At 37.5% G+C, this 17,711-nt stretch overlaps 1 protein-coding gene and 1 long non-coding RNA gene across 2 annotated transcripts; one reads left to right on the forward strand and one right to left on the reverse strand.

Moving 5' to 3' along the window:
• Window positions 1–6,178: 6,178 nt before the first annotated feature.
• Window positions 6,179–17,372, reverse strand: Fdx2 (Adrenodoxin-like protein 2, mitochondrial Ferredoxin 2). The gene is made up of 3 exons (XM_073085148.1): window positions 17,050–17,372; window positions 8,422–8,601; window positions 6,179–7,485 (listed from the first exon to the last, which is right to left on the reverse strand). Exons 1-3 carry the CDS (start codon window positions 17,190–17,192, stop codon window positions 7,329–7,331), a joined length of 480 nt encoding a protein of 159 aa, XP_072941249.1. The 5' UTR covers window positions 17,193–17,372; the 3' UTR covers window positions 6,179–7,328.
• LOC140751262 (uncharacterized) lies at window positions 10,814–16,508 on the forward strand. The gene is made up of 2 exons (XR_012103290.1): window positions 10,814–10,938; window positions 15,900–16,508. It is a non-coding gene; the product is annotated as an uncharacterized LOC140751262 (long non-coding RNA).
• Window positions 17,373–17,711: the final 339 nt, after the last annotated feature.

Consider the following 17,711-nt stretch of genomic DNA (forward strand, 5'->3'; position numbering starts at 1 on the left):
CACTTGAGACACCTGCGTATCTGAGAAATCTTGAAATAAAAGATTTCATAGGTATGTGAAGTCTACCAATACGCACTTGGCCAGCGCGGTGGACTATGGCCTAATCCTTCTCATTCTGAGAGGACACCCGCGTCCAGCAGCGGGACAGTAATGGGTTGATGATGATGTGGCTTCGGGACGCCCCACGTCCCACTTTGTGAATCCCAGGGGACCTGCACATTGAAGTTTGGATAACACTGATATATTCTCTTCATAATAACGGTTGTTATGCATATTTAGGCATGTTTTTTCGGACATTTTCTATAATTTAGTACAAGACCGGACGTCCATTGTTACTATAATATGATGTGTGTTATGTGTATGCAAAAAGTATTAAATATATAGGGTTATAGAGCGGACATTGTCAAGATTTTCATACAAAAATTTTCTTCCCGCTTCACATGAAAACATCTCGAATTGATTGAAAAATATTTATATCTCTACGCGCTATATCTCTTTAGTGTATCACAATAAAAGAAAAGGTTAGAGGAAGAGATATTTTTTCAATATTTGAACAATAATGTTACCTTCGCCGAATGTCAATTAATGTATAACTTATTTTGATCTATTCGGCCATTGGCACGGCTCTCTGTACTCCGCGGACTGTACCTTGTGTGTTTACCGCGAAGTAAAGTAGTCTGTCCTCGTGCGAGGCGTTTACATACTCTTCATTGTTCCGCCACACCTATTTCTACCTAATAACAGCAGTGTTAGGCGCTGCTGTGTTCCGGTTTGAAGGGTGTGGTAAGGGAGATAGACTTTTCCGAGGCGTTCCAGCTTAGTCCTCAGGGGTAGTGGCGCATCTGTGGCCGACCTCAGGTAGGAATATCTAATCCTATCTGGGGTTGATTACAGATGTCCATGGGCGGCAGTAGCCACTTACCATCAGGTGGACTGCATGCTCGTCTGCTACTCTTATATTATAAAAAAAAGTGAGTTATAGTCCGCGCCAAAATGCTAGTCCGCTCTGAAGTCGTTGCGAGCAGGTGTAGTCATACAATTTGCTGTGGCGACGCGATTCATTTCTATATTCAGAGCGGACTAGCAGTTTTACGCGGACTATACTCGGCCGATTGTTCGAGATATTAATTTGACATCATAGGTCGTGGACTCGTGAATGACTTTTCCTACATATGTTCGGTCTATTTCTTTATACATTTTAATATCTTTACGTGTATGTTAATCACGGATTATATGAAAACGTAACAAAATTAAAGGTGAAATATTGTATGTGTATGTACTATGCTTAGACCACAAACAAGTAGAACGCCTCGCAGAACATTGCATTGAAGGTTTGTAGCTTAAAACTTATGTGATTTAGCGCCATGGCATAGTAAAATAATTTCGTAAATGCTTCAAATGTGAACTTTTTATGTAATACCTAATAATACAGGCATAGAAGATATGCTAATTTTAGTATCAGTGTTTTAAAGCGTTCGAAAATAAACATAAAAAATCAATTCGATTTTTGAGCTTCACTGGGCGAATAAACTTCAATGTTTTTTATAGAGGTCTAAACTATCTTTCTGGTCTAAGGTTATATGTATCAAAGAACTAGATATTTTAAGTGTCTCTCACTCAACTATTGCTATACTGTTTGAAATATAATTAACATTAATTTGTAAATAAAAAATGCTGGATAATATCTAGCTGTAATGTGCCTTTTCTTGTGTGTTGCCATATTGTATGCGGGGGTGTAAATACAGGGTAAAAACTCTGGGTGTTGTTTTATTTATTAAAAATACGAATATACCTCCTTAGAATATAGTTGGACTAAGCTGGCAGGCATGTGTCTGAGGTCGGCCACACAAACGCCGCTACCTCTGAGGACTAAGCTGGAAGCCTCGGAAAAGTATGTCTTCCTTACCACACCCTTCAAACCAGAACGCAGCAGCGCTTAACACTAATGTTATAAGGCAGAAATTGAGAGGAGTCGAATTACAGAGGGTTATACCACCTTCAGTAAGATGAAAGGAGCAAACGTGCTTGCAAACCCCCTGACAATAAGTGGTCATTGCCGCCCATGGATACTTGCAAGCAACTTCATATAGATCGGGTACGACCTAATATCGAATGCTTTGTCACTTCTGAGGACTCAGTTAGTCGCCTTATACGTAAGCTGTCCTCACCCTTCCATCGAAACGCTTAACGTTAACTTAAACTTCCTTAAAAAAAAGTGTGTGTGTGTCAGCTACGACGCACGATTGGAGTTTACTCCTTACGAACGATAATTATGATATATATCGAATAGAAAAAAAGGGTAAATGAACGCATCTGCTAAAATGATAAGAGAAACAAACATATATCTGTAATTATTCGGATTATTTATATTACTTCAATAATGCGTATTACATAAAGTATGTTACAAAATAATATAAATAATAATAATAATAGTTGTGTTCAATTTATACAAATCCAATTTTAGGATGATTGATTTCTTTCACTTTGAATTATAAATTGTGGCAGAACTTCATAATACGCAGGCGCGCAACACACACGTACAAACATACGCACACATTCAACTCTCAGACTGGAGGTAGTGAATTATACAGTGAGACTACGAAGTATCGCGCAAAGAGGAGACCCCGAGAATGAGATACGCTGTGTAATGTATTCCATCTCATTCTTTTACACGTTCAATCCTACAGATATATATGTTTGTCTCTTTCTACGTTACGCCTCAACTTTTCGTGTTACACTTGATTTTACTCCTCATAAAATTTCCGTACCGGGCCTTATAACTCAAATCGTTTCTTAAGGAGTAAACTCCAAAAATCTCAAAGGTGTGTGAAGTCTAACACTTGGCACTTGGCCAGCGCAGTGGACTATGGCTTAATCCTTCTCATGCAGAGAAGAGATCCGTGCCTAGCACAGGGACAGTAATGGGTTGACAACGACGAGAATGTGCACTCACGTCAGTTTTAGCAGACTCCCTAAAAATTGATGAAGGGCAATACTGGAACGTGAGTCGTATACTACTAGACAATTTTATTCGTATTTCGAAGTAAAAATATTTACAATAAACGTAACTTAATCAGAAAACTCGAAAATAATTTTCGAAGTTCTAGCTGATTTATCTGTCTTTTTTCCCGCGTTAAGAAACGTCACTTTATCATTTCCCGCTCTTTCTTTCCGCAGCTGTCTCTCTCTAAGATCCGACGACATTCGGACAATTTCGTTCAATAAACTATTTAATTTTCTATCCTCACCGCTGTCTGGCGTTGTTAAAAACATCATTCCATTCTTGTCAAACAGCGATTCGAAGCCTTGATTCCTCGCTATACGGTTTTTTCCTGTTTTGTCTGCAATTGATTTTCCCATTTTCCCTCGTTTCCTGTACGGAGTATTTTCTAACTCCGACGCATCTATGGCTTTAGATCGTACTTTTAGAAGCGACATATTCGACATTTTTATCGGCCCACGATTACTCTTTTCTACGTTGGATCGAAATATACGTTTTAATTCGATCGAGTAAACTGAAACGTTAACAATAATAAGGAATCATAAATTTTAGCAGTAATAGCCTAGTAGTTTGGATGTCGGCTTCCGAATTTGAGCGTCCAAGGTTCAAATACCAGGCACATATCTCAGATTTTTCGAAGTTATGTGCTTAATAGAAATTAATTTATGGTGAAGATAAACATCGCGAGTTCAGTAACATGCTAGTGAATTAGGTAGGTAGAATATATCAGGTAAGTAAATAAAAAAAATACATTTTCATAATTAGGTATGAGGTATACCAACATGCACTTGGACATCTTGTTGGACTATTGTATAAAACTGCGTTCTAATAAGAAAGCCATGCAGCAGTGATACGAAATTGGTACTATAGGAAAGTGGTACTTAATTTTATAAAATGAAAAGGATTAGTCCTTAAAGTAACGACCGATTAATTAACTACATAAACTCGGAAGTGTTCTCAATTTTAAACACTTAAGCATTTTTAATTAAGTTCCTATATTAGTTAACAAGGTAATATTTAAGAAACTTACCTAAAATAAAACAAACACTAAAGATCAAAAAACCTAACACACCTTTCATCCTAAAAAAATTAACTCTTTCTACATATACGTATCCTAATCGGAAAATAATCGGAATTTAATTTAACTAACTTATAAAGTCACGTTTGCAAGGTTGAATAATTTTATTGATGTAATAGGTAATAACAAAAGTTACTTTTTAATTACACATATACGTTACGTAATATTAAATCATAGTCATGAAATTCACTTCATATGACCCACTACCACTACCTACTACACTTAGATATTCAGAAGGTGAAAATCAAAATATTTTGAAAGTCGTGTCTGCTTTTTCTGTTAATATGGGAGTAGAAACAAACTTGTAGTCCACCTGATGGTAAGTGGCAACTACCATCCACGGACATCTATAATCAACCCCACATGACAAGATACCTACTTGTGGTCGGCCTCAGATGCGCTAAACCAGAACACAGCAGCGCTTAACACTGATTTATACGACAGATCGACCCCTCGTACGTATAATATCTTAACCCACAAAAGTACCTTTTCGTTTTTATTGCATAAATTGCCTTATTTTAATGTGTTCTATCGACAGAAGTAAAGTTATAAAGCGTATAAAATAATTTTTAAAGTTATAAAGCGTAAAAAATAAAATTATTTTATACGCTTTATAACATTATACATTTGTATATACCGAATTTCAAAGAGATACCTGCAGAAATGCAGATTTTATTTACATTTTAGCATATTTGAAACACTCCTGAGAAGTTGTTATTTTGCGGAGAGGTCGACTACAGATGCAAATTTCCCTAAGGACTAAGTTGGAACACCTCATGGAAGTCTCTCCCTTACCACACCCTTCAAACCAAACTCGGAAATAATAATCAGAAATAGTTTCGTTTTATAGAATAAAACAAAAATGCTGCCATACAAATTTATTAAATAACTATTTCAATAATAACACATAATATACAAAAAATACTTATGTATCTAAATAATCTATTCTTAGAATTACTAAACAAAAATATAATAATTGTAGATATTTTTATACATTTTATAATCTGTTATATTTTAAGCGCGCATTTCAAATTTTAATAATAAAAATATTTTCTTTTTTGACCGAGCACCTATCAACGATAAAATTACTGGTAGTGTTAGCAATGCAATATTATTATTACTTTTTGTAATTTAATACAACTGCTTTTGTTTTTAATTTATGTATCAAAAAAGAGTAAAATGATAGGCTCTATTCAGAGAGAATTCTAAAAACAAACTATGATCTGTTCAGAGGGTATTTTGTAACTTTTACTAATAAAACCAACAGAAAAGTGCTACAAGATGGAAAAAATCTAGAATGGCGGACCAATTGTGATTGAACCTAGAAACAGTGTTTTTTCGTAGATATATTACAATTGCTTAATAATGTCGGTTATTAATAATCAGTCTATCCAATGTTTTGCCTACTAAAGATCGAAATGTGTCATTTTTTTCTAATATTCCTACTAAATTAATTATATTTCGATCTTTAGTAGGCAAATAATGGATAAACTTACATAATCCCTCAATAAATTATTTACTGACTGTGTCAGTAATATTTTTTACATACATTTTACAGATTTTACAAATTTGAACGACTTCAGAAGTTCAATTAAAAAACGCTATATACCTTATTATTATGTAACAATTCAGTCTGTTATGGAAGAACATAGCTGTTTTGTGATTATTTTATTCAGCGCCGGCCCTGGGGTAGAGTGATAGGAGAAGTCGTGGAAGCACCAAGTAAGGTCGTTTGTCCACCGCACCGTCACCGAGCCGAGAACGAGATTATTTAGGCCGATTTTAATATGTCGTGACGGCGATAGTTTGTCCACCGCGACCGATATCGTCGGTTTATTTTGTTCCAGCTGCCACGCGTCTGACGGCAGTGTATGGACAATTTCAAACGTGTTTTATAAAGTAAATGTATGTACGCTACTTTGGCGCCGTCATTATCGGTATCGGATCGGTGACGGTTGCGGTGGACAAACAGCGTAAGACTATAACTGAAATACAGTCAGGCGCAATCGCAGCATGAGATTTGAGGGGTCACAGGGTGTACCCCTCAAATCTTTCATCAATCTCCTCCTTTCCATTTCCTCAAAATATCATCAATTTTGGAATTGTTAACTTATTCACGCCTGGTTTTTTTTATAATATAGGTACAGCAGACGAGCATGTAGTACACCTGATGGTAAGTGGCTACTGCCGTATGGACATCTGTTATCAAACCCAGATAGAATTAAATATTCCTACCTGAGATCGGCCACAGATGCGCCGCTACCCCTGAGGACTAAGCTGGAACGCCTCGGATAAGTACGGATATATTCTCACTCCTGATCAAGGGTTAGGACCGGCACTGATATTATTTACCCTATCTATATACCCAATGATTATATACAAAATGTATATTATCTACCTATCTATATAAAATAAAATTAAAAAAACAATTTCATTATGTTTAAGAGGTAAATATTTAAGTAGTTATTATTCTAAAATCCTTCGCATATCTGGTATAATCTGGTTATTGTTTTATGAACAAAAAAAGTCTATGAAACTATAGGATGCAAATCGTTTTACAGCCGAAACTGAAACCGAAAAAGTGAAGGTCCTTTTTTCGTCGTAGGTTCGGCCAGAATCGACACATTTTTAAAAGTATAAAATTTTAACACTTCCCTGGAATTTACAGTAAAATTTAGACACGTTTAGAAAAGGGTTTAAAAAAAAAAAAAATGTTTGACTCGTCAAGTAGACAACAAATCTACTCGTCAAAATCCCGAACACAACCGAACGCACCCGAATGTTCACGAACAGTCAAGCCGAAAGGTCATATTTTGGGCCAAAACTAAAACTGACCGAAACCTTCTTTTTAAAACACAAACTTTGGCCGATCACAAGTAGATTGTGAAAGTATATTCACTGTAACTATTAGCGAAACGGCCGAACCGAAAAAGTTCGGCTTATTTTGGCCGAAACTAAAACTGTCCGAAACATTATTTTTAAAACCAAAACTTCGGCCGGACACTAGTAAGTAGATTATGAAAGTATCAGTATCACTGCTCCTATAAGAGGAACAGCTGAACCGATGCGTTCGGCTTATTTTGGCTTTCGGCCACTGACCAAAACTGACCGAACTGACCGAAACCTTGTTGAAACCAAAACTACGGCCGGTCATTAATATGTCGACTCTGAAATTTTTTCAATGCAAATATGATACAAATTAGCACTATTTCCTAACAGAATCTCAACCAGATATGCAGCACCACCACATCAGCTCCTCGCGTCGTTGATACCCTCGGGAACCACCACTTCGAGGCCGTCCATGTCTTTAGTCAACGTGATCTGACAACCCAGGCGTGAGGTGTCCGTGAGCCCGTACGCAAGGTCTAACATGTCGCGTTCTTCATCACTCGCTTCTTCTGGTAACCTGGGGAATTAGTCAAGTTATACTTTAAGTTTGGCATGAGAAAAAATATTGAAAAAACATTCCATCCACACCAACTGGACTCGTGGCGGTCCTCCACAGTTCGGTTTGCACGGACGTTCTTCCCATGGACGTGCAACGTGTGGAATAAACTTCCTCATGAGGTATTCCCGGAGCGCTATGACATGAGCGCTCTTCAAAAAAGGTGCAAAAAGAGTTCTCATACAAAGCCGGCGATGCATTGGCGCCTCCTCTCAGGGCCGGATTTAAGGGAGGGCAACCGGGGCGGCAGCCGCGGGGCCCCCACAATAGAGACGTCGGGGTTTTTTTTTAAATCTGACTAGTAAACACTAGTAAAAAATATATGTATATCTTTTCCTTTGATATTTTTTTTCGCTGTTTTACCTTTATCTACAGTACCTTGTACAAACATGAATACTAGGAGAATCTACCTGCGTTTGACGTCCAAATATAAAAAAAATATTGGTGAAACCATTTTCGTGTAGCGTAATGGTAGTAGTTAAGTTATGATTATTTCATTATTATAACTTATGATAATTTAATTTTTGAAAGTTATGTAATAATTCGTAGTGTAGTAGTAATTATATAAATTCAATTTAAATCTGTAATCAACCCGATAAGATAAAATAAGATAAGATAAAATTAGAATAGATAACATAGATGCATTGCTACCACTACCCTTCAAACCAGAATACAGCAGCACTTGACGCTGCTTTACTAGACACAAATAGGTGTGGCGGTAATACCTCAAGAATAAAACCATAATGAGTTCTATGGCCTTCAAAATCTACTTTTAAATAGCGTTTATGTCCCGAGAGCTAAGACCCGTATAATTATATCTACCACAAAGAGTTCTACCACCTTCAAAATTTAAATAAGGCTATTCCCGAGAACTAAGACTCATAAAACTACACTCACCGATCAAAATCCTCCTTCTTCAGCACCACATGGCAGGTAGAACAGGTGACTGTACCCTCGCAGGCTCCGTACCCATCGATATCCAGGTCATTATTGACCACCACATCCAGGAGTGTGTCTCCGACCTTCGCGTCAGCTTCCAACCTCCTACCATCGTAGAGGACGAAGCTCACCTTTATTCTGAAAGACATTTTAGAAATATATAATTAAATTGCTTTGTTAGTTCATGTTGACTCTAAAGGTAAAGTAAAATAGCAATTTCTAGGTTTCTAGTTTTATTCAAAGTGAGAGAATATAGGATACAAGTGACAGTTCAAGTGAAACAAAAATTAGACAATAAGAACGGTCTAAAAAGTATGTCTTTATTCCTACAAAACGCAAACTGAACGTGAACGTGAAATAAGTGAACGTGAGTTTCTTTGTTTGTTACATTTTCACACCTCAACTGCATAAAAAATTGTCACCAAATTTTGTACACAGAGGTTCAGAAATGGACATAGTTTACCTTTTATCTGGAAAAAAAAGTACTATTATCGAGGTATAGATAATACCTATGAATGCAAGCAAAGCCGCGAATAGACGCTTGTAAAAAAATAAAATAAATTCACATAATTGTTGATTTTCCAACATTTTCTATGACAGTTATGTTTTGCGTCTGGATGCAGCAGGCAGGATACAGAAAGGCCGAATTACTTATATATATGTTTTAATCAAAACCAAATATTACAAGTTTTGCATTAAATCTAACCTAAATTATAACTAACTATCCTAAGTGTCTTGCTGGGGCGGTGCGGAGTCAGCGTTCCCATGGCACAGTGTCGGTATATGATCAAGTGTCTTTCTAGTAATTTTGTTTAAGGCGAATGCCTAACTAAGTGCGTTAAGGCCAATATATAACATGACTGTTAAAATCATTTGAATTCAACAAATAGGTAATTTTACTTATTATATTTTTTAATATTTCAACTTTAAATCACCCTTTGCTCAAGATTATGCAATTTTTTTGTTACAATATTCAAGATTGAAGCAATGATTGTCTTTCAAGCATCGGTAAGTATGTGAAGGTCAAATCTTACAACTGTTTAAACAAGTTAAATCTAACTAGTTGAACTGAAATTTTGTATACATGTTTGTTTTCGATGACAAAACATGATTTTCTTAGTAACGTCATTCTAACTCCAACATGGTGATACATTTTTATGTACTGGGGGTGCATGATATGTGTGTTTTATAAAAGAGTTTTAGAAAACAGTTATTGTTTTATGAGCTTCATAAACAACTTAAATTTCACCCAGCTAAAAAGTTTTTAGCTTTTACATCTTATATATAAAATTCTCGTATCACAATGTCAGTTACCGTACTCCTCCGAAAGGGCTTTACCGATTTTCACCAAATTTTATATGCATATCCAGTAGGTCTGAGAATAGGCTACTATCTATTTTTCATACCCCTAAGTGATAAGTGTTGTTCACCCTTAACATTTTTTTATTAAATGGCAAACAACATTTGTTGGGTCAGCTAGTTAATTTAAAATTATGATAGCTTTGTATATAAATTCTTCAGTCATACTTTAAATACTGTTTACGCACAAGATAATCATTGCGGTGCAATTTTGGAAGGCGCTTTCACTATCAGGGACCCGTTCCGGGAGTGGGGTAGTGTGGGCGGTTAATCGTCTTCACACGCGCGGTCGAGCTGGACACATCAATCCTATTTTCGTATAATTTGGGGCTTGCCACGTTGTAATTTTGAAGTCAGAAATAAAGCTTCTGATTTCCAAGGATTTCTTTTATTTAACAAAAGAAAAGTGGCGACCGTGACAGGACACTCAAGCAAGCAATCTTCGGATCACCGCGATTTAGCAATTTTTGGGTCAACGTGGCAGTCCAGAGGGTCTTCAGGAGGAGGAACTGCTTGGCATCGTGTCTCTCCGCCGGTCAGCAACACGCACCGCAGCGCTAACCGATCAGCTAAGTGTCCCTATTTCCTTTTTTTCAACCTTTAGACCTAATTGCCTATCATCTAGATACTATAAAGTCTAGCTTTCTATCTGTGCCTGGTGACAACTTTAAATTCGTGAAATAATTCATTTCTGATTATTTAAGCCCATAATTTCAAGTATTTTCGTCCATTTACTGAAATTTATTCAGTAATTTCTCGACCGTAGCACGTGGGCACGTGGACACGCGGGCACGTGTTTCAAAAATTATTATATTTTGCACATCAGCTTTCATTATATTACATTATACTGCACTAGAAAGTGATAAATTAAATATATTTTCGTTTTTTTTTCCGTAAAATAACATAACAGTTAAAATAATTACATTGTTAGATAATACCTACTCTGCTTTCTGCATATTTCTTTGTCTCCATACATACATGATTTTATTAGGATTTGATCATATTTGTATTATAATTACAGGTGTGCATTGTTGGCTGACTTGTTTACGGCGCTCTCATTGTTCTACGCGGCAAGTACCTGCCGTTGCGGGTGTCGGTCGCTCGCCCGGCGAACCGGTTTGTTATCCGAGGATTGGCGTAAGACGCATAATATCTATCCGTTTTAATTGCGTGCAAATATTTTTTTTACTTATTATCTCAACTTTTCAACGTTTGAGTGTTTGTTTGCTAATTCCTTGGGACTGCTTTATATTTCAACATTATGCCTGAATCTAAATTAAAAGAGCTCATAAGCAAGCGTAGCTATATTAAGGGTCGATTAACTAAATTTAGAAATTATTTAACTACTTTGGAAAAATTATCAGGTCCAAGCGATATTGAAGTGTCAACTTTAGGGATTCAATTATCGAGAATAGAAGGTCTATCATGTAGTTTTGACGAGTTGCAAGGTGAAATTGAAATTTTAAATTGTGCTAATATAGACGATGAGCTAACCGAGCGTGATAATATCGAGCTCGACTTTGCCTTTTTAATAGCTACAGCTCAAAGCCTTCAGAGCAAACATAATGCTTCTAACACTTCTAAGATTACTGACGTTAACAGTTCTGCTTCTGCTTGCTGTCCCAGTCAACCAGGCATAGGTTTCAAACCTCCTACTCTTCAGATAGCTAAATTTGATGGCAGTTATTTTAGGTGGCTTGAGTTTCGCGATCTTTACTGTTCTCTCGTTCACGATAACCAATATATTCCAACGCCTGTCAAGTTTTGCTATCTCAACTCTTACTTGGAGGGTGAGGCAGCAAGGGTGATTAGTAACTTAGAGGTAACTGAATCCAATTATCATAAGGCTTGGGAGCTTCTGCGCGAACGTTACGATAATAAAAGATTATTAATCAAGAGCCATTTGAATTCTCTTTTGAAATTTGATATTAAGAATAGCGAGACCGATAAGGGACTAAGATCTATTATAGATAACATTAATAAAAACTTACGTGCTTTGTCTAGTTTGGGTGAACCTACTTCTCATTGGGACACTTTAATTATTCATATAGTAGCTTCAAAATTATCTAGTAAAACTAGTTTAAAATGGGAGGAGTACAGGAATACGCTCTCTGACTCCCCCACTCTTGCAGAATTTACGAAATTTCTAAAGAACCGTGCAGATATTCTCGAGACGTACAATCATAATCGAACTAGCGATTCAATTCCTAATGTCAAGGTCAATAAAGTCCGTAACAACAATCCACGAATTAATCAAAGTAATATGTTCGCTGCGCAGATCGTTAACATAGTTTGTGCGGTTTGTAAAGGTCAGCATAAGATCTACGAATGTTCTGATTTTAAGTCTAAGTCTATTCAGCAGCGCGAGGGCATAGTTGCTAAGCTAAAGCTATGTCACAACTGCTTACATTCTGGTCATACCGCTTACACATGTCGCTTCGGTGTTTGCCGTAATTGTAAACGGCGACATAATACGTTGCTTTGCAATAACAATAAAGCATCTGCCTCTCAGGCTGACGCTTCTAGTTCTTCTCACACTACTGTTTCTTCAGAAACACAGACGAATATGTCTGTGCATTTTTCTGCTAATAATATTAACAAATTTACTCTTTTGTCCACAGCCGTGGTTGAAGCGGTCAATCCACAAACTAATAAGCGCGCGATAGTGCGTATTCTACTAGACTCAGGTAGTCAGTCTAGTCTAATGTCTCAAAGTCTTAAAGACATGCTAGGTTTACAATCTCTATCTATGGAGCCTGTAAACATTGTAGGGATCGGGAATTCTATTTCTCACTGCGTAAATGACTTTTGTTCATTCCAATTAAAATCATTAAACAGTGACTATATTACAAACTTAACTTGCCCGGTGCTACCTAAACTTACAGATAATATTCCTAAATCATTTGTTAATGCAAAGTTCCTTAATATACCTGCAAATGTTCAGTTGGCCGATCCAACTTTTTATAAACCGTCACCGATTGACGTGTTAGTCGGCGCTGATCTATTTTTTAACATTGTAGGTAGTGAACGTCAATCTTTAGGTTCTAACAAACCTCAGCTTATCTATACAGAATTCGGATGGATTATATCCGGTTCCGTCTGTTTACCATATCATATTTCCAATAGGAAATCTAATTATATAAATTGTAATTTTAATGTTTTAACTGATCAAGATAATTTTCATAATCGTTTAAGTAAATTTTGGGAGCTAGAGGAAATTCCAAATTCTGCTAGGCTATTGAGCGAAGACGAGAAGGCCTGTGAGCAACATTTTAAAACTAACACTACTCGTGATTCTTTCGGTCGTTTTTGTGTGCGTTTACCTTTAAAGTATTCGCCCCATTCCTTAGGTAATTCTTATTTAATGGCAAAAAATAGATTTTTAAACTTAGAGAAACGATTCAAAACGCAACCGGAGCTTAAGGTTCAATACTCACAATTTATCGATGAGTATCGAAAGTTGGGTCACTGTTCTGTTTTGATTGATCATAGACCGCAACCCTCTTACTTTCTGTGTCATCACGCGGTATTCAAACAGAGCAGCGAGTCAACTAAGTTACGCGTTGTATTTGACGGCTCCGCCTGCACCTCCTCCGGTCTTTCAATCAACAGTTTACAATATATAGGCCCTACGGTCCAGGATTCTCTGTTCTCCATACTATTGAGATTTCGTCAACACCAATACGTGTTAACCGGCGACATCGAGAAGATGTTCCGACAAATTAATGTTCACGAGGATGATCGTAATCTCCAACTTATTTTATGGAGGGAGGATGAGTCGAGACCTCTTCAAGTTCTTAGGCTTAATACTGTCACTTACGGCCTTGCAAGCGCTAGTTATTTAAGCACTAAGTGTATCTGGCAACTAGGGGAGGAATGCCGGGACGATTTAATCAAACAGATAATTCAACGCGATTTTTATATGGACGACCTAATTACAGGCACTGATTCCATATCACAATTACATCACATATTAAATTCAGTCATTTCAGTTTTACGTTCAGGTTGCTTTCCACTTCGAAAATTTAAATCAAATGTTGCCTCCATTCTTAAAGATACTTTAAAGGATAATCAAGGAGCTTTAACTCTTAGCGAATCGACGAGTACCTTGGGTTTGCAATGGGAACCTTCGTCAGACATTTTACGCGTCATGATAAGCATTCCCTACGAGTGCGATGAACCGGTTACGAAAAGATTGATTTTGTCACATTCGTTTAAAATCTTCGATCCTCTTGGGTTACTAAGTCCATGTACAATTCGATCTAAAGTCTTGTTACAGGAATTATGGCGTCGTAGCATAGACTGGTCTGAACCCGTTCCATCTGACTTGCAACAACAATGGAACGAGATAAAGTTGGATTTTTTAGACTTAAACTCAATTCATGTACCTAGACTAGTCCTATGTGAGAAACCTACTATAATAGAACTTCATTCATTTTGTGATGCCTCTGGTTCAGCTTACGGTTGTTGTATCTATTTAAGATCCATTAGTGAGGATGGTCGAGTTATAGTAAATTTGCTCTGTTCTAAATCTAAGGTAAACCCTAGCAAGCCAGTTACAATCCCGCGATTGGAACTGTTAGGTGCGTTGCTCACTGCTAGGCTATGTAAAATAGTTCTAGGGTCTTTACGATGTAAAATATCGCGTTGCGTGCACTGGTGTGATTCCAGTGTCGTTTTAGGGTGGCTGCATACCAATCCAAATAAGTTAAAAACTTTTGTCGCTAACCGAGTAGTTGAAATCACAGAATCTACTTCCACAGCTGATTGGCGTCATGTACCAACCAGCGAAAACCCCGCAGACTTGATCTCGAGAGGTAAAAAGGCTAGTTTTCTTCGAAATTCAAGCCTGTGGTGGTCCGGTCCAAGCTTTTTACTTGAGACCGAAGACAATTGGCCAGTTCTGTACCATCATGGGGATGGGGACTGTGACTTGCTCGAAGTTAAGGCTAATGTAGTGCAAACATTCGAACTTCTAATTCATTTTGATAGGTTTTCTAATTTTATACGTTTGAAACGTTCGTTTGCGTACGTTTTGCGATTTCTTCACAATATTAAATCACCAAAATCTAAAATCATCGGGCCGCTAACTGCAGAAGAGTTAAATAATTCTTTCATATTCCTTTGCAAATTCTCTCAGCAGGAATCTTTTCCACTCGAGTATGAAGCATTAAATAAAAAACGCTCCATTTCAATTAAAAGTAATTTACAATCACTATGTCCATTTTTAGATGAAAATGGCCTAATTCGTGTCGGCGGTCGACTCGATCGTTCCGACTACGACTATAATAAAAAACACCCTATTGTTTTGCATGCTAAACATCGTTTATGTCATCTTATATTTAATTATGAACATTTGAGACATATGCACGCAGGTCCGCAGTTATTGTTATGTACTGTGCGCGATTTTGTGTGGCCATTGGGTGGTAGGACTTTAGCACGTTGCACGGTACGCAGCTGCGTGCGGTGTAAACGCCTACAGGCTAAAACGATTACTCCATTAATGGGACACCTCCCACCACAACGCACTATGCCTGCGTTTCCATTTCAAACAACGGGGCTTGATTTCGGTGGTCCGTTCACTATCATAAATAAAAGGGGTCGCGGCGCAAGAGCTTCCAAGTGTTATGTATGCCTTTTCGTATGTTTTCGGTACAAGTGTGTTCACTTGGAGGCAGTTACCGAGTTAACAAAGGATGCGTTTATCATGACCTTGCGTAGGTTTATTGCTCGTCGCGGTAAACCGTTAGAAATATTTTGTGATAACGGACGTAATTTCGTCGCGGCAGCTAAGGAACTAGCAAACTTTTTTAAGGAAAATTCAAATAATTTAATTAATTTTGCAACAAATGAGAATATAAAATTTCACTTTATTCCTACTTATGCCCCTCATTTTGGAGGACTCTGGGAGGCCGGAATCAAGTCAGCCAAGCACCATATAAAGCGTGTCATGGGCAATTCCTATTTCACTTATGAGGAGTTGTCTACTTTGTTTGCGCAGGTGGAGGCTATTCTAAATAGTCGCCCCTTGTGCCCCATGTCTTCCTCTCCTCATGATTTCCTTTCTCTCACTCCAGGGCACTTTCTGATCGGTCGGCCGCTCACTTCGCTGCCTGACCCTGAGCTTCACGAAGAGAAATCTACCCGCTTGCGGCGCTACACACGCATCGAGCAGACTCGCCAACACTTCTGGAGGCGTTGGCAGAACGAATATATCTGCGAGCTGCAGCAGCGTGTCAAGTGGCGCTCTAACAATTCCAACTCTCTGCACGTGGGGGATCTCGTTCTTCTTCGAGAAGATAACGCTCCGCCTCTTCAATGGCGTATGGGACGTGTGGCGCACCTTTATCCAGGAGTTGATGGTGTAGCCAGAGTGGCTGATGTTAACACGCAAAGGGGCCAAGTAAGACGGACACTCACGCGACTTTGTCCACTGATGGAGTGTTAATACTGTAATACCAGGAGGTATTACAGGGGGGGAGCCTGTTTACGCACAAGATAATCATTGCGGTGCAATTTTGGAAGGCGCTTTCACTACCAGGGACCCGTTCCGGGAGTGGGGTAGTGTGGGCGGTTAATCGTCTTCACACGAGCGGTCGAGGTGGACACATCAATCCTATTTTTGTATAATTTCGGGCTTGCCACGTTGTAATTTTGAAGTCAGAAATAAAGCTTCTGATTTCCAAGATTTCTTTTATTTAACAATATTAAATTACTACTATTATTGACAATCCATTTCTGTCCCACTGCTGGGCACAGGTTTATTCTCAGAGGGAGATAGGTTTCGGCCATAGTCCACTGCACTGGCCAAGTGCAATTTTGTAGACTACACTTAAACTTAAGATCTTTTTTAGAATTGTCAGGTAAAATGGTAGCAAAGAAACAAATTCACATTTCCATTTACAATATTAGTTTGGATTACATGAAGGTTGAGTTTTGTGGTTCGACTCCGGAGATACTACCGCCATACCAATTTCTGGCTTATAACAGCAATGTTATGCGCTGCTATAGCACAGTTTAAAGTAAGGGAGATATACATATTTATCTGAAGATGTCTAAGTCTAACCGCAGACAAGACTTAATCTTATCTGGGTTAGATTACAGATGCCATGAGCAAGAAGGACTACTTACCATCAGGTGGACTGCATGCTCGCCACTCATGAATGAAAAACTTACAAAAAGTAGGTTAGACAACTAAACTTTTATAATGCCGCGAAAACAACTTACTTATCCGTATTTAAAGCTAGTTGTGTCGTCGATAGCGGCACCATGCTCCTGTAATTGCCAAAAGTCGTCGCTGCACCGTTATATTTCAGTAAACTTAACTTTCGAGCGCCAGAGAATGTCCTAAGTATCTGTTTGTACACCATTTTTACCACTTAAGTCTCTGACCACCTAACGATTGTGTCACTAAACTTGTAAATCACTGATCAAATCTCCTAAATTATGGATTTATTTTATTTTATGCGCTTAGATTTGAAGATTATTCTTTGACCCTGAATTGATTACATTTTAAGGTTATGATCCGTTTTACGTAATATCTCTAATCAATGTCAACGTCAACTTGAATTAATAAAAATAAATAAATGTGATGCAAAATGCAAATATGCATTTTTTAAATTACATAATTTTATGTAATAATTCCTATAGAAAAATAAATAGAGTGTTAATATAATTAAGTGAATGTTAAGAAGTAGTATTTATCCAACTTTATAGTAGTTCTTACAACTTTAGTGTTTTACGTAAAATGGAGTATAACTACAACACAACGTTCGTCTTCATTCAGATACATAATTGGCTACTTGACACTTTTTGGGAAACTGTTTTAATGAATTCATATACGTATTATATATGCCTTTCATTGATCATTTTTTCGAAAAAAGTGCTAT

Source organism: Epargyreus clarus, unplaced genomic scaffold (genome assembly GCF_041222505.1).
Source record: "Epargyreus clarus isolate Ecla_fem2 unplaced genomic scaffold, WU_Ecla_fem_2.2 ptg000022l, whole genome shotgun sequence".
Lineage (NCBI taxonomy): Eukaryota > Metazoa > Arthropoda > Insecta > Lepidoptera > Hesperiidae > Epargyreus > Epargyreus clarus.